The following is an 18774-nucleotide window of genomic DNA, read 5'->3' on the forward strand; positions in this document are numbered from 1 at the left end:
AACATTGACATTGAATCCTCTTAAGGCTGCATGATCAGCCCACTTCTGTTCACCTTGTTAGCCTGTGACTGTAATGAGACATACAGTTCCAACACCATTATCAAGTTTGCTGGTGACACGATAGAAGTGAATCTCATCAACAATGATGATGAGACAGAGTACAGAATGTAAGTTGAGCAGCAGATGGTAGACTGGTGCAAGTACAACAACCAGTCTCTCAATGTTGATAGAACTAAAGAAATTATCTTGGACTTTATAAGAGACCCACCCTGCTCACACTCTACATGTGGAGCTCTGTTGTACAGAGACTGGAAGGCACCAAATTCCTTGGTGAGCATCTGGTGGAGGACCTGACATGGTCAATGAATACAGCACAGCAGCCACTTTATTAGCCAATTTATTTCATTTATGTCCCAAAATCACACAAGGAATGCCCCACAGTGCTTTGACAGGCCATATTTTTTTAACAGTGCCCACCAGCCTTGACTCTGTAAGAAGACAAGAAAAGAAATATCTGGAAGAAGTCTTGGGCAGGGTGTGCAGTGGGTTTCTAAAAATGGGGTAAATGCAACACACCAAACCAAGCCCACGTGATCCTTTTCACAGAGGTAAATGGCCACTTCAGAAATAAATTACAATATACTTTCTGTATCAGCTGAAGAAGGCAAGCAAGCCTTCAAAACTATATCCTCAACATATTCTTCAGGGTCACCACTGAAGATGTCCTAACCAGTCACATCACTGTCTGATATGAGAACTGTAATGCATCTGATCACAAGGCCATACTGTATAGAGTGCATTATTTTGATTTGATACACTTTGTCAATCTCCAATGGGAAATTGTCTTTTCTCAAGACCTTTGGGAGTTTTATGGGAGGGTTGGGTCAGAGTGCAGCATCTGCCGTTGTACAGCAGCCCTGGAGCAATTTTCAGTTTAAGAGCATTGCTCAATGGCCCAACAGAGTAATGGCAGTAATAGGATTTGAATCTGCAACCTTCTAGATACCAGCACAGATCCTTAGTCACAGAGACAGCACTCTGCCTTAAGTCTATAATTGGGACTCCTCTTCTTTCTGTTGAGGTCATTCTCACAAATCGTATCTGTAAGGTCTCCTTCATTGTTAGGGATTCATCCCACAATCTCCCCTGCTTCCATCTGGCGGAAGGTATCACAGTCTGTGGACAAACGCAGTCAGGCTCCTAAACACAGTGTCACCTCCCTGTCCCTGCATACACATCATATTATAGACTCTTTCCTAATTAATTTGTGTTTCTGCATTTCTTTGCATTCCTTGTCCATTGTACATCTTGTATCTTCACTGATAGTTGTTTGTCAAAGTGATTCCAATGTTCTCCATTCCCGTGTGAAATAACCAACCCCTATATTGCTATATGGTCATATTTATGGTCTAAATATTTCACTGTGGTCCTGGGGAATGTAATTTCATACCATTATATAATGACCAAAGTATGTGTAGAGATGGTATAGCAATGAAGGTCACTTGACTTGATAATTCAGTAATATCAGAGAAATGATTAAGGGTCTTAATTCTTCTGTTAAGCAACAAAGTTGTGATCACCTTTTCTAGAGAGTCTGAACATTACAAAAGCTGCCAGCTGCCTTAGCAATTCCATCTGCAAAGCCTCTGCTAACACAGATCGGCTTTTCTTACCCTCAGACGAGACAGAAGCTGCCAGAAACTCTGCTTAAAGAAACAAAGAAATAACTAATAAGTGCCAAAAATGTACATTTGCCAGTGAATCCATCTATCGTTAAATTTTCCCATGGAGGCCAGCCGTCAGTGCACCCTAAGACCAGTACTGAAGTGTCTCTTTCAAGTTCTGCCATGTTGCTGTAATGCCTTTTCTGACCTTCTCTCAGGTTTAAATAAAGTATGTGAGTGCAAGCATTCAAAAGAGGCCAGTGTGAAGTATTTCAAGCACCAAATAACCTACAACAGTCACGATGTAGATGGATCATCTGTTTGTTTTATAATCTCTTCATCTAGTTAAGGAGAGTTGGGAGCTGATGCCTATCCTGACATCATTGGACGATGTATATAAGGATTTTTGTATTTTTATTTTAATGCCTCTCACTGTTTCCAATATTGCGATCATTGCAGTTGTTCATTCCCTCCATGTTTTTATGTTAAAACCTTCACTTTACCCTGATGTACTGTAACTGGTCTTTTCTTTACACTGTATCATCATTACCCTCTGTTTTTTATGTCCATGCTGCTTTTTGTATATATCCTGATTGAAAAAATTTCCCCCAGTTATTGCATTTATGAATGTTACTACGTATCTTGATGCTAAGGTGTCACCTTCAGAAGAGTACCAGCTGTGAAATAGATTGCACTTTTGATGTTATTTATTCAACAGGAGAGTTTAAAATAACATTGTCAGAATGAAAGCAGAGCCACAGTTTAATAATTTTGACATTGAAATTACGTCAGATTGTTATGTAGTAAAAGCACTTTTATATTTTATGCTCTCCCTTTTGTAACCTTGAACAGTTATGCGTGATCGTTTTTTTTTTCATGTTAATACTATGTTACATCACACAGTTGTTTGTAGCTTATTAGGTCTCTTACTATTTACCACTATACATAATTTTTTCATTGTTTTTGTTGACAAACATTGATTATCTCAGTGACTACATTTTGTATTTAATTTCCTAGTCTTTCATAAAATTCTTTAACACACTGATTGTTTTAGTGTTTACGCAGATTTTTTGCTTTTTTTCAGGTTATTAATATAGATGGCACAGAAAGAAGGACAATATTAGAAGACAAGTTGCCTCATATTTTTGGGTTTACATTACTTGGGGATTATATCTACTGGACAGACTGGCAGAGGAGGAGTATTGAAAGAGTTCATACCAGCAAGGCTATCAGAGAAATTATCATAGATCAACTTCCTGATCTAATGGGTCTGAAAGCAACAAGAGTCACGGCAGTTTTTGGTATGTTTTACGCACCTTCCCTAGCATTGCTGATTCAATTTTGTTGTGACAATTTTCATCCCTTCAAAATGTTGCTTGATCAGCCTTTTCCATACAGCTCAGTCCTGTACCTCCTCACCAGTCAAGCCCTTTTCCTTCACATCTTCATTTACTTTATCCTCCCACCTCCGACTTTGGTCTCCTCACTTTCTTTTTGTCTGGACTTCTATTACCATCACTCTTTTGCCCACATATTGTTTCTCCCCATCACATGTCCACACCATTTCAACATACTTTCTTGTACTTTCTTAGACATCTCTCCTACTTATGTTGTACCCCTGATTGTGTCATTTCTTATTCTGTCCTTTTTTTTGTTACTCCACGCATCCATCTCAACATTCTCATTTCTGCCACACGTAACTTCTCCGGTGTTGCCTTTTATTACTGCTGGTCTTACCACTCTCTTAAAAACCTTACCTTTGACATTCTTCTTAATTATTTGATTACACAACACTCCTGATATCTTCTTCCAGTTGTTCCATCCACACTGCCCTCTCCATGTATGTTATCTGTGCATCTAGTTTTCCATTCTTGTCTACCACTGGTCTAGATATTTAAATGTATCCACTCTTTTTAGTCTCTTTCCCTCCAGGCTAATGTCTGTATCCCGATCATCATTACACCTCAGATTTTCTGTCGTCTTCCTTATCTTCAACCCTCCTCCATTCTTCCAACTTCTCTCCACTTCCTCCTTTCTGGTGCTACACAATACAACATCATCAGCAAACAGCCTATATCAGGGGGATTGGTTTTTTTATCCCATGACTCAACACATCCATAACCAGATCAAAGATTTTCCCATCTTCTGTGAGCAGTAGTTTGCCATCCTCATTCATTATCTATTTAGATGTTTGCATTTTTCTTAGAAAGTAACTACTGAATTAACCTTCAAATTAAATGAAAATTAATGATACATTTGAGCAGACATTAATTTTGTCTTGTAACAGTGCAAAATTATACCTGTAAGACAATAATTTCAATACATTTTCTTCTCAGGGACTAATCCATGTGCTGACAACAATGGAGGTTGTAGCCACCTGTGTTTCCACAGGCCACAGGGCCCGAAGTGTGCTTGCCCAATGGGTCTTGAACTGCTGAATGACATGAAATCCTGCGTTGTACCTGAAGCCTTTCTTCTCTTCAGCAGCAGAGCAGATATTAGAAGGATTTCTCTGGGCACAAATCATAATGATGTGGCTATTCCCCTCACAGGAGTAAAAGAAGCGTCGGCACTTGATTTTGATGTTTCTGATAACAGAATATATTGGACGGATGTTAGCTTAAAGGTATTTGAGTCATCTTTCTCCCTGTGCCACAACTGTTTAGATGACTTGGCTCACTTTGTAGCATTTTTCAAATATCAGTATGCTAATATTCATATCAACACTCACATGAAATGTACAGTCTTACTTCATTCATGCAAACCATTTGTTCAGTTTTTTTTTTAGATGCAATTCCGAGTTTATCTTGGAGAATAGAGCTGGTACAATTTTGTTCTGGTATACGAATGTAGTGGAATTAGATCTTCTGTTAAGGTGCAAAATATATAAATATATAGACATAGATACAGATATATAGATAAAGATGTACATATAGATGTGTGTGTGTATGTGTATATATATATATATATATATATATATATATATATATAGAAAGAGAGAGAGAGAGACTAGTTTTATTCCTGCGACGTACATTTATTAAATTACTATTAAAAAATGAATCACTATAGAAAAATGTGTGGTGTTTTGACATATATGGAGAGTGGTGCCTCACCTTTGCCATTAAGTATTAATTCTATATGTAAATACTCTAAGCAAGCTCACACATAATTAAATCATATCTGCCATATCAGGTAATACATGTTGGTGCACTGCTTTTTAGTTATGTTTTGCAGCATAAATAAGTTGGTCCTTGCTGCTGCTCTTCCTTTAATCCTGCCACATGAAGCCAGACATGGGAGAAAGGACTTTAGTGCAAGAGGATCCCTGATGTACTCAAAGACTTGCCTAGTGTCTTATTAATATGGGAATACACTTGATGATTAGTGCATCCAGTTCAAATAAGAACATAAGAAATGAGAGGCAAACATTCGGTTCATTATGCTTGTTTGCAATTGTTTAGCCCTAGTTACTTTTTGATGAGTAGGTTTTAAGTTGAAGTTGTAATCATGGGTATAACTAGTAACAGGGTTTTTCAAATAATGATGTGCATGTTGAACGTTTCTGTGCCCACAACATTACCAAGACCACTGGAAATAACTGTTTTACGGTTTCGTCTCCAGATTTTACACTATTATGTTTGAGAAAAAAAAATAATCAAGCTACAAATAGAAAGCATCTAATAGCCTGCTTTCTGTCTTGGGGTATCGTTAAAATGTATCTCAGCTTTCATTAAAATTCATATAGCTGTTTATACTTGATGCAATATGCAGACAGTATTTAAATTTTCTTTAAGTAGATGTAATTGTGTTATAGTTTCAATCAATATTAAAATAAAAATCTAAAAACTATTGTATCATGATAAGCAGATCTATTCTGTCAGTATTTCCAATATCATCAAAGGACTTGTCATACTACCTAATTATCTTCATTTTGCAGACCATAAGCAGAGCATTCATGAATGGTAGCTCAGTGGAGCATGTGATAGAGTTCGGACTCGATTACCCTGAAGGGATGGCTGTTGACTGGATGGGCAAGAATCTTTACTGGGCAGACACGGGAACAAATCGAATTGAAGTAGCACGTCTGGATGGTCAGTATCGACAAGTGTTAGTATGGAAAGACTTGGATAATCCTCGATCACTGGCACTTGATCCAGCTAATGGGTAAATTCTCTTACATTTTGCTTGAGCATGAGTGAAGCCAGCATGTTATATATCTACCCGAATGAGTAATGATGTATCTTTCTTTAATTTTGGGGTCAGAAGAATTATTGGCAATAGCAAACAACTCCTTTAAGCGTTTAACACTACTGAGGCCATAATCCTGTTTCTGCTGCATTTTTTTTAAATGCTTTTTCAGTCCATATTTGGTTATCATATCGCTAGCAACTACACTTATCCAACCATTGAAGACAGGAAAAAATCCTGCCTGCAGCAAACTTTAACAAACATTACTTTCTTTAAAGCATTATTTCTGTAGTTTCAATTTAATTTTGCTTCTACCGGACCTCTTTTGGTAAAATATCTCAGCTAAAACGTTTAGCCTTCTAGGTAGGCTGAGTTGTGTTGTCCATGTTGTAGGTCCTTGTTGAGACTTATTGATAGTTAAACCTTAATTCGTAATGGTTCTTTGAAGATGAATCTTTAATTGCTTTTGTTCCCCACTTCTCTTTCTCTCCTTCCATTTTCCTAGTTACATGTACTGGACCGAATGGGGAGGAAAACCAAAGATAGTAAGAGCGCATATGGACGGTGCCAATAGCACAACATTGGTAGATAAGGTGGGGAGAGCAAATGGCCTCACTATTGACTACACTGATCAAAGAATCTACTGGACAGATCTGGATACGTGCATGATTGAGTCCTCTGACATGCTTGGTAAGAATAATTATGTGGACTTTATTTTTATCAGCACAGAAATCATTTACAGTATTAGTTATTACATTTATTAAAGATAGTCTCTTTGATTATGCTATTGGGTCTTATGCTGTATTGGCTGAGCATCATAAGTAATTTGCTTTCTTAGAATTTTAATTTGAAGTACAAAAACAGAAATCTTTTTGCTGTTAATCTTTTTTTATAGTCCTGGTAAAATGAGCAGATTTTTCAAAGCTTCATTTGCAATGTGTTAGGCACCTACAGTAGGTGTGTGTTAATTCGCCCCAACCCCACTTTTAGAGGATGTTCTTACACAAGACCCATACATTCCCAAAATACAGTATTTCCTTGTGACTGATATTAGACATTTTTGGGGTAATCCAATCATCTATCCATTATCCAACCCGCTATATCCTAACTACAGGGTCACGGGGGGTCTGCTGGAGCCAATCCCAGCCAACACAGGGCGCAAGGCAGGAAACAAACCCCGGGGCCAGCCCACCGCAGGGCACACACCCACACACTAGGGACACTTTAGAATCGCCAATCCACCTAACCTGCATGTCTTTGGACTGTGGGAGGAAACCCACACAGAACATGCAAACTCCTTTTGGGGTAAAATAAAACTATATTATATCATATACAAATATGCATTATTAAGACATAGGTAATTTAATGCTTTTGAGGTAATTTTGGGTCATCTCAATGTACTGTAAGGGAAGAGTACAACATTTTGCATATATAAATGTGTTCTGCAATGTTAAAATACGATGGATGGGAACTTAGCCTGCTTAAATACTCTATGTTGTTGCATGATTCCCTTTGTTTGCTTGTTAATTACTGGTAAATGTTGCATAGATTCATTTTTTCATCAGTTGCTGGCAGAATAATAGAGTATGTTCAAATCTAGAAACATTTGGAAGTTTCATTTCACTCCTTTTTTTTGTCTGATTTTCCTTCCAGGTCAGCAAAGGGAGGTTATAGCCGATGATCTCCCCCATCCATTTGGTCTCACCCAGTATCGAGATTATATTTATTGGACAGACTGGAATCTTCGTAGTATCGAGAGAGCCGACAAGACAAATGGGCAAAACCGCACAGTAATTCAAGGACATCTGGACTATGTTATGGATATTTTGGTTTTCCACTCTTCACGCCAAGATGGCTTAAATGAATGTGCACAGAACAACGGGCAGTGTGCCCATCTGTGTTTGGCTGTACCTCAGGGATATAAGTGTGGATGTGCATCACATTACATTTTGGATTCCGATTTAAAGAATTGTAGCTGTAAGTAACTTACAAGTTCTAGGTCCTATGGTGTGTGCTATTTTTGCAAGTGTCTGAACCTAAATATGATTTGACTTACTTTCAATCACTTGTTCACCTGCCTGTAGGATTAAAAAAAAAAACAAGAATAAAATAAAATGAAACTTAGTTTTCAGCAATAACATCTTCCCAAGTGTTAAGTGATTATTTAGATTGCTGGTATGGAAAATTACTTATAGGCAGGTAGGAATGCAAAACTTGAAAGTATTGTTTTTATTTTGTTTGTATAAGTTTCCCTTTGCTTAAACAGTTTATTGGTCCACTGCTATTCATCATTATCTGAAATGCTTGGAAGCATTCCTTGAGCTGTTCCTCTGCATTCTTAACACTTGTCTGACTAAACTAAGACATTTCATGTGAAAGTCACTTGTCGGCTTCTATCCAGAGTGAGGATGGAAGGCATAATTTCTGAAAAATGAAGAAAGCAGAATCTTATTTGTATCTCTGTATATGCTGCATTATTTTGGATGCTTTGAATAACTGCTTTTGCATTTTATTATTATGTGGAATATCTTTGTCCATATGTGTTTAAATAATAGAGAAATGCCATTTTTGCCTTTCAACATAAATATCTGAAGAGTTTTTGGTGTGAATGTCTAGTACAGAATTATAAAAATGTGTGGTCTTTACTCAGTATGACCCTTTCCTTGCTTTATGACTGGTTTCGTAGACAAGATTACTGTAGGTTCCTTTATAATCTGATTTAAAAATAGCTCACTTCAGCAAGCATGCAGGCTCAGAAAATTAAAATCTGTAACTCTTTGAACTGTATTTCAGCTCCTTCTAGCTTCCTTCTCTTCAGCCAAAAAACTGCTATTAGCCGCATGGTACTGGATGAACAGAGCCCGGATATTATTCTTCCAATTCAAGGACTGCGAAATGTTAAAGCTATAAGTTATGATCCTCTGGATAAACTTATTTACTGGGTGGATGGTCGTCAAAACAACATTAAGAGAGCCAGGGATGATGGCCAGCAGGTAAGAAAACAAAATTTTTTATAATCTCAACGAAAACTAAAATAAACCTGTTCTGTTTGATAAAACAAGTAAATTGTCCTTTCTTGGGCTGCAAGGTATTGTTCTTAAAATTCAATTCTGTGTTTAAAATGGCCAAACTTAACTGTCTCAGGAAATCTGTCAGTCTTTTGTTTTGCAAAATTAAGGGGTATTTTTTTTTTGGCACAAGAAATAGTGCCAAAAATCGAAGTCTCCATACACAGGTTTCCACTATTGTCTTGAGAAAATGCAAACTGGATTTAACCAGGACAGAAAAAGTGGAAAGCCTAGATTCATAAAAAGTGACAAAATGTAAGTCACAAAGTTAAGACTTATTGGTCTGTAATTACTGGAATCCATTTCATCTTTTTGTGGATTGGAGACCGTTTGCTTCCTTCTAGGTTCCTGCTTTCCAGAAGCCATTGTGGTAAAATGATCAGGTTGATGTGTAATGAATGCTGTTGCCGTTTGTGCACAGGCCTTGCTTAAATTATTATTTTTTTTAGTATGTGTATTTTTTATAGGCCACGTGTTTGGGGAGATCATGATAGTCAGCTGGATGGACAGAAATATGTTGATGATTTTGGGGAACTACATCTGTTTGGCACCAAAATATTAATCTTGTGATGCTCAATTCCTTCCTTTTATATTTCAAGTTACTACTTTTAGTATTACCAATTATCTGTTTTATAGTCCAAAAACAAAACATTAAGGTTGATTCATGGACAATAAATTAAGACTATCCAGTAGTTACACCCCTTGGAATTTCAATAATGAATTGCTGGAACATTTAACCAAGTGCACTTTAAGGAGAAGAGCATGTGTGGTTTAAAATGTGGCAAGTGCTTTTTCCATTAGTGAAACTTGAATTCCCCCTGGAGACTTGCCTACAGATGTCACCTTTATCAAAACATCCGTCTTTGTATGAGTTGAAGAATGGTGCCATTTTTGGTTAATTTGTTTGCAGTTAATTAATCATGATCTCATTTGTTATAAGGCGCTAAGTTGCTGGCTGTTCATAGCTAATAAAAGCTTTGCAGAACTCTGTACCACATGAAATAAACTGACAACATTGCAAGTCTGTTAATCTTAAAGTCATCACCTTTTCTAAACTCAGTCATTGTTTTCTATACATCTGTTGCCTGTTGTATGTACTTCACAGATGCACTTGATAAGGTGATGATGTGGAGTGGACTTAAATCCCAAAGTTCAACCATAGCTTAAAGTTTAATCCTAAACAAAACCACTTTAGTTGCCTGTACTTTGTGGAAAAACCTTTAGGAAGACAGAAATAGTTTGATCAATTACATTTCTATTCAGTCACCGATGAGTACATGGATTCTACGTTGCAAGGCAGAACAGCTTCTTACTTTTCAGTCATCTTATTTTTATATTTTCGTATCTTCCTCCCTGGCCTTTAGAAGGCTGAGTGGTGGCTCTGAGGCTAGGGAGCTGCATTGGCAATCGGAAGGTTGCCGATTCGAATCCCGTAAATGCCAAAAGGGACTCTGCTCTGTTGGGCCCTTGAGCAAGGCCCTTAACCTGCAATTGCTGAGTGCTTTGAGTAGTGAGAAAAGCACTATATAAATGTAAAGAATTATTATTAATTATTATTACTTCTTAAACAGCATAATATTGTTTTTCTAAACATCTCATCTCATCTAGCAGAAAATCTGTTTCTTTTTTTTGTGTATGTGTCCTAATAGATGCATTCCTAAAAAAGGAAATTGTCCTAAATCACTTTACTGCACCATCTTATGATAGACACCTGTATGACTAACCTGCCTTTAGAGCAAACGGCTTTTAACCCTTTGTAGCTTGCAAGTAGTTTATTTTTCTTTCACAATTTCAACTATAAATATATTTGTAAACCGCTGTAATGTGTTCCAAATTTAATTCATTTCGATTTAAAGGGGTAATACAGCATCATCACACTAGCTAAATCTAATTCAGAGGCGCCAGAACAAAAGGGTGCCAGTCCAATGATCGACTTGTGCACATGCTCAAAACCTCTAGAGAGAATCACTAGTCATCCTAAGCAACATATGTTTGGGAATGTGGAAGAAACATTATTATAACTCCCTCTGAGGCTAGGGATCTGAAGCAGCAGTCGGAAGGTAAGGTAAGAGCAAGACCCTTAATCTGCAATTGCTCTGTCCCGGGTATGACATCAATCTGCATACTGGGCAAAGTTGTGCGTTGGTGGCAGGATTGGCACTCCAGCCACTGTATATAAAAAAAAAACCTCACACTGTTCAGGGTGGTGCTGAAGTGTCTCCTGTTGTACGGCTGCACTTGGATCCCAATCTGGGTAGTTCGTCATATGGTAGGTGTGGCAGTGCACTGCTTCCAACCCCTACCCTACTGGCTTGTATCACAGCTCCAGTTGATTCAGAACTCAGCTGCAAGTGTCCTTACACAAACTAGCAACAGCGAGCACATAAACATCCAGCTTCACCTTCACTGGCGCTCTGACTTGCACGATTGAATATAAAATTCTAGTAATAAGCTACAAGAATTTAAATTTCATTGTACCAGACTACATCAGTGACCTTCTCCATTGCTGTGCTCTTGTTCATCCACTAAGGTCCACTGATTGTGGCAGTCTTGCTGTGCCCCACACTAACCTAGACTCTGTGGGTGACAGGGCCTTCAGCTCTATAGCCCAAACTTTAGAACAATCTCCCTAAATTAATCACATCAGCTGACAATTCATTTTTAATAAAAAAAAAAAACAACGTAAAATGTATCTGTTCAGGAAGGCGTTTAACTTAACCTAATGTTCTGCACCTTCTTTTAGTTTACCTCCCAGCCCAGATCCTTAGAATAATTTGTGCATGTTATATATATATGATTTGTTCAGACTTTTAGTGTTCAATTTACTATTTTACTTTGGTTTATTGTCATTTTATTCTATTTAATGCTTCATATACCCCCTACTTATCCGTTTTAATGTTATGTGCAGAAAATATTTGTATCCAATGTTATGTATACCCTGATGTTCTTTCTGAAACTCTGTGAAATGCCTTGAGCATGGGAAAGGTGCTATATAAATAAATTTTATTTTTATTTTATTATCAGTTTACGGAGAAGAAAAAACCAAACAGACTTTTAGGACTCATTTGTACTTCACATCCAGGACACGTATGTGCATGCATCATGGCTGCCACATGTTCCCAGCGATCATTTGACGCGTCCTCAGAGCAGGTCCTCAGAAATTAACACGATGTGTGCGCGAGTTGCAGTACCAGCAAAAAGTCTGGGGGTGCAGTGTGATAAAAGTTGGAATGTGACGTCAGAGTCTCTGTTTACTATCTACATGTGACAGAAAGCCGCTGTGTGGGATCGATGTGTGCACTTTGATGTCTGATGAATGGTTCAATGTGGTGAAGCAAAATGCCAATTTACAGATGCATTTATTGTCTCTTTATATTTAAGCGTTGCATATTCCCGATCATAATGACACAATACGTTTTAAAAGTCTCGCATACCATCTTTTGTGCTGTCATTTTTTTTTTTTGCAACTTCACAACAGCAACATAATGTATAGCCACAGAGGGAAAAAAAAATAAGGACATGGTGAAAAGGTGTATTTTGAGATTAAAGTGGAAATTTCGGCTTTAATCTTGAAATGTCCACTTTAACCTCTAAGTTTAGTTTATCATTAAAGCAGGCTATTGTAAACGTCATCCATTTTTTAATCGTTATGAGCTTCTGGGATTTCCTCCTGACCTGACGGCAGCAGCAATAGATCACCACACAGAATACATTAAATGTATGATATTCCAACTCTCTGCAAATGTGGAATATTTAAATTTATACTTGACATCGTTTTCATGATTAAATGCATTAAAGTATGTATGTTACATTTTACAGATAAATCGTAAATTTAGTTTAAATAATGAATACTGGTAATAATTACACACATGGGGGTGACACAGTGGCGGAGCAGTAGCGGTGCTGTCTCGCAGGGATTCACATCGCTAGTGTTCCCTGCCTGGAGTCTGCATGTTTTCCTGCTGGGTTTCCACACTGTGCTCCGGTTTCCTTCCAAAGATATGCACATTTGGTGACACTAAAATGACGCCAGTGTGTATGTGTGTGCTTGTATTCACCTTACGATGAGCTGATGCCCTGTTTAGGGTTTGCTTTTGCCTTGTGCTCAATGCTAGCTGGAATGGACACATCCCTGGATTGATGGATTTAATCATTAAACATCCTTTTCAGAGACTAGGGGGCTCCACCCCCTGCTCGCTTCGCTCGCCCACCCCCGTGTTTGGTTTACTAGATATACAATTTAAAGAGATTATTTTCATGGGAATTGTTACATGTGCATTATTTTCACTTTTACTTTTAAAAACTTTTGTAAAAACAATACTTGTCCTTTATTTCCTGCCCCGGGTGTGGTTACATCTGTTTCTCGTAGGACGTATAATGCTGCTCATGTTCTGGGGGGGGGGTCGGCTTCTGAATGCACGCTAAGGAGATGCCGTTGGATCATCTGCTGTCTTACTGCTGCTGGCGAGCTGTCTGTTCTGCTTGTCGCATGTCGTTGTTTTAAGAGCTGGAAGCAACTTAGTGTCTCTCATGGGACTTCAAATTGTCTTCTGAGAAGATCACGTCTCGTCTCACTAGTCTGCCTCCCCAAGATTTTTTTTTTTATAATGGAGAGATATTGCGGCAAGGTGTCATCGGAATTTAATAGGTGTTCCAGGCAATTCACAACACAGCGAAGCCGAACCTGTTCTCACTGTGATATCTCGCACTGCCACCTGGTGGATTCTTCCAGATTTACGTAAAATATACGTGCAAGTATAAACCGCAAAATGCTTGCGTAGCAGGAGTGTCCACTGCAGCATGCGTCACATTGCGGGAATTATAAACCCAGCCTTAAACTTAACATGGACAACATCCAGCCATAGAAATTGATCTATGAGACAGCATTACAAGTCAAATATGGTAGTGATAACCATAAGACTATTTCATAACACACTGCTAAATACAAATCCAAGGATGTTTTGCTTAAGCTCTGAAACGCTTTAATGAGATTGAATTTTGAGCATTGGATAACATTTTTGGAGCGAGCACTACAAAAAATATGCATCAGTAAGCATGAATTAAAGGAGTTGTCCTGCTTTTACAGGCTAATGAACGTAAACCTCTTTAGTGCGGTAAGGCCACTTGGATGCCCGGTCCAGGATTTATTAAAAGTGGACAACAGAAATGAGAAAGGAGCATTTCTTCTAAACCATCATAAGAATGTCGAGTGAACAGTAGATTCATGTATCTGAAACAAATATTCAAGCACTTTTAAGAAACTGATTGGTTTTTATCAGTATGCTGCTACTGGAGTATGTGAATTTCCCCTTGGGATTAATAAAGTATCTATCTATCTATGAAGAAGATACTGGATAACATTGTTATGTACAGAATGCGGTCATGTCATTTGTAAAATTGCTGTTTAATTTTCTTCTATTCTTGTGTAGTTTTTAAAATATTTAATCATTTTTGTTTTCTCTTTTAGCTATCTTCTGTAGTCTCTGCATCAAACCAGGTTCAGAATACTGAAAAGCAGCCTCATGACCTGAGCATCGATATTTTCAGTCGCACTGTGTACTGGACATGTGAGGCCACGAACACAATTAATGTTCATAGACTGGATGGGAATGTCATTGGTGTAGTGCTTCGTAGAGAACATGACCGTCCACGAGCAATTGTGTTGAATGCTGAAAGAGGGTAAGAAGGAATTGTCTTTTACACTTTTTCGGTTGATAAGGAAATGGTCATTGTGGGTTTTTTTTTGCTTGCTTATAAATTCTAAAATTACAGTCATATTCAATTTCATTGTCACTAGTGTGATTTTTTTTTTTTTTTTCCAAAATTTTTCTTCCAATGTGGAGTCTGGTGACTTAATGAACAAATATCCAAAACACTCTTTTCTTTAGTTGTCAGTGTTTAAGGAGAGACTCCTTCATGTTCCTTCCAAACATTTTTTACAATTTATTAACGGGTTGGTCTCTCAGCCATGTGTTTAACAGATGAGAAACTGTGAGTTTTACCCACTAGTGATACATTGTGGTTCTGGTTTATTTGCCTTCTCTCTAATTCTTTACTTTTTTTGTTTTTACCCAGCTATCATGGTTATTTGTAGGGTATTATTTGTAACTTTAGTGGATCTTGTTGGGTGTGTCTCCAGCAACCTTTGGCACACTTAAGTAGGCAAATAAAAAAAAAAAAAAGTCAGCTTTGCATTTACACAATTTTTTTAAAATAAATTCAGCAGTAGCCATGTTGTAATCTTTCTTGCCCAGTTAAGGTAGAGAAAACAAATTCCACCTTTGATTGCTTTAGTCTTTTTGCATTTTGAACATTTTATTAAAATCATTTTAAAGTTGCTTGCGGTCTAGTTATAATGTATCTTACAACATGTCCAATCAAACATGGAAACTCGGCCATTGCAAACCCTGACACATAACAGCTTTTCGCATTGTGTTCAATGAAGGTGAAAAGCATTTGTAATGATGTGAATAGTAAGAAGAATGATCTGCAAAGGAGTTAAAAATAATACATTTAAAAAAGAATTGTTGCTGTATATTTTAACTAAGTAATGTTAAAACATTCTACAGTATTTATTTATCTGGCTTCCAGTTTGTGTATCATAGCATACATATAAGCCCATTGTGAAGCACACACTTGTTAGCTCACTTTCATCCTGTCATCCTGGTAAGAATGTTGAACAACACATAAAATTTCACGCTGAAGCTATCTAAATAAAAGTTTATATTCAGTCATTTATCATCTGCAGGGGTTGTGTTCTTGAAAGAAACAGCAGAAACTACAGCTACTGAAGCATTGATCCTATGAATTAAATGGGGTTAGGTTTTCAGCAGACCACATTGACTATACTATACTGCCAAAAGTATTGGGATGCCCCTCCAAATCATTGAACTCAGGTGTTCCAATCACTTTGATGGCCGCAGGTGTATAAACTCAAGCACCTATGCACGTAATCTGCTTCTACAAACATTTATGAAAGAATCGGTTGCTTTCAGGAGCTCGGTGAATTTAAGCCTGGTACTGTGGTAGGATGCCAACTGTGCCATAAGTCCATTTGTGAAGATTTCTTGCTTCTAAATATTCCAAGGTCAACTGTTAGTGGTATTATAATAAAGTGGAAGCGATTGGGAACAGCAGCAACTCAGCCACGAAGTGGTAGGCCACGTAAAATCACAGATCGGGGACATCTCACGCTGAAGTGCACAGTGTGTGGAAGTCGCTAACTTTCTGCAGAGTCAATAGCTGCAGACCTCCAAAACCTCTACAACAGTGTGCAGAGAGCTTCATGGAATGGGTTTTCATGGCTGAGCAGCTGCATCCAAGCCTTACATCACCAAGTGCAATGCAAAACGTTGGACTCTTAGAGCAGTGGAGACGTGTCCTGGAGTGATGAATCACGCAATCTGATGGACAAGTCTGGGTTTGGCAGTTGCCAGGAGAAAGGCACTTGTCTGACTGCATTGTGCCAAGTGTATGGTTTGGTGGAGGGGGCGATTATGGTGTGGGGTTGTCTTTCAGGGATTGAGCCTGGCCCCTTAGTTCCAGTGAAAGGAACTCTTAATGCTTCAGCATACAAAGCCATTTTGGACAATTTCACGCTCCCAGTTTTGTGGGAAGAGTTTGAGGATGGCAACATGACTATGCACCAGTGCACAAAGCAAGGTCTATAAAGAAATGGATGAGCGAATTTGGTGTGGAGGAACTTGACTGGCCTGCACAGAGACCTGAACTCAACCCGACAGAACACCTTTGGGATGAATTCGAGCAGAGACTGAGAGAGAGCCAGGCCTTCTCGTCCAACACCAGTGCCTGACCTCACAAATGCTCTCCTGGAAGAATGGTCAAAAACTCCCATAAACACACACCTAAACCTTGTGGGGAAAACCTTCCTAGAAGAGTTGAAGCTGTTATAGCTGCAAAGGGTGGGCCAACTCCATATTAAAGCATATGTATTAACAGTGGGATGTCATTAAAGTTTGTGTGTGTGCACTCTACTGTTATGGATATACCAGACACCACAATGTACCCGATTCACATGGAGGTTACACCTTGCCTGATGAAGGGGCCTTAGCTGCCTCGAAAGCTTGTATTTGTAATCTATTTAGTTAGCCAATAAAAGGTGTTATTTCACCCTAGTTTCTCCTTTATCAATCTATGGCTGACACGGTCCAACACTCTACAGCTATGTGTGTTTGTAAAGGCATGCATCCCAATACTTTTGGCAATATAGTGTATATACTTGCTATGCACTACTTATAACATAATTTTGTGTTCTGAAAATGAACTTAAGAGCGCTTGGCAAAACACTTTTATTAACACTTTGCTGCCATTGTTGAAATTTAATAAATGAATCTAAAACTGCATAAAATGCAGAGAACACATGAAATATTATCAGATCATTTGAGACTTGTTAATACAGCAAAAGCTGTGAGAACAAGACTTCAGCTTCCCTTAGTGGAGCCTTGGACAATTTTGTTTTTCTACTTGTGTATTACCACAAGTGGATCGCTACATTTGTCACACTTTTGTAGAAGTGGATAAGTAAATCTGTGTAAAGAGAGGATTTACTGTATCTTGTCTCCTGTCTTTAAAAAATTGCACTTTTACATGCTCTTGGACCCACGTTTATAGCTGTAATGCTAATGACTACCTTTACGTGGTTGGGCAGTGGATGAGTGAAAATAATGATACATCGATGTCCATGTCCAGAAACGTCCAAAAATGTCAAATTTTGCATTTATACGTGTTATTTCTGTTTATCCTCAGGCTTCTTGGCTGTATTAGTTAAGGTTAAGTTCTATAGATTTCATTTTTCCATTTTAATGCATATTCCTCCTAAATTGAGTTTTCTGTATATTTTAAAATGTGCACTGCCTTCATCTATGAAATGAAGTGTTTACTTTCTAATATCGAATCTGTTAATAGTACATTACACATAGTTTTGGAATTTAAAAATATGACATTTTTGAATTGCCAGGTACATGTACTTCACTAACATGCAAGAAAGATCTCCTAAAATTGAACGAGCTTCAATGGATGGGACAGAAAGGGAGGTTCTCTTTACCACTGGATTGATCAGACCTGTTGCTCTTGCAATTGACAACAAGATTGGAAAACTGTTTTGGGTTGATGCAGATCTTAAACGCATTGAAAGCAGCGACTTGTCTGGTAAGTTGATTTCTTTATAATTTACCACATTCTGCTTGGTGGTCCTGTTGCCTTGAAGAACTTTCTTGGCTTACCTTCCAGGGGAACATTCCAGGGCAAAAAAAAATCCACTTATCAAGTCATTCTGGAGAAAATATGTCCGTCTTAGAATTGATTTAGTGATATGACAGGAGAGGGAGAAAAAAATGAAATCCGTTCTCCAGTAATTGTGTGTTTTTCTTAGTATCGCCTAGCTATTAAGTTGTGGAACTGTAATAATAAAAGGTCATGGGTTTGATCTTTGGCACTGGTTTACTGTATAACACAGACTGACTCAAATTACCTGCCAGGCTTCCTGTTTTACAACTATGGATTCGTGTGCACTTGAGTGATTTTGAAAAGTGTGCTCTTAAAATTCTGCAGAGACATCAAGAGTATCAAGGTTTGCTGAATTAGGTTTACAAGATCTCTCCAACTAAACCTTAGCAGCATATCACCACTGCAGTTTATAATGAATGTGGGGTTTGTTTAAATCTACCAGTTGAACAGACGCTTTGTGCAGTACTGCCAAATACAAAGTAAGATCTTTAATGGCTTTTTAGATTAGGTCAACTTTATTAATTACAAGGGGACATTCAAATGCATACACCAACAGAAACATAAAAAGCAAGAATACAGACTCACAGGGCAGACACCAATCAATCAAA

At 37.9% G+C, this 18774-nt stretch overlaps 1 protein-coding gene across 3 annotated transcripts in view; it reads left to right on the forward strand.

Annotated features, from left to right (window-relative positions):
• lrp5 (low density lipoprotein receptor-related protein 5) overlaps positions 1-18774 on the forward strand; it is a 205802-nt gene that overhangs the window by 168518 nt on the left and 18510 nt on the right. For all 3 annotated transcript variants that reach the window (XM_039738958.1, XM_039738978.1, XM_039738968.1), the window contains exons 8-15: positions 2749-2965; positions 4001-4290; positions 5602-5828; positions 6358-6542; positions 7506-7829; positions 8646-8845; positions 14388-14599; positions 17898-18088. In XM_039738958.1, the coding sequence (XP_039594892.1) occupies positions 2749-2965; positions 4001-4290; positions 5602-5828; positions 6358-6542; positions 7506-7829; positions 8646-8845; positions 14388-14599; positions 17898-18088 (1846 nt within the window). The remainder of the gene's footprint in view (positions 1-2748; positions 2966-4000; positions 4291-5601; positions 5829-6357; positions 6543-7505; positions 7830-8645; positions 8846-14387; positions 14600-17897; positions 18089-18774) is intronic.

This window comes from Polypterus senegalus, chromosome 1 (assembly GCF_016835505.1).
Source record: "Polypterus senegalus isolate Bchr_013 chromosome 1, ASM1683550v1, whole genome shotgun sequence".
In the NCBI taxonomy this organism is placed as follows: Eukaryota; Metazoa; Chordata; class Cladistia; order Polypteriformes; family Polypteridae; genus Polypterus; species Polypterus senegalus.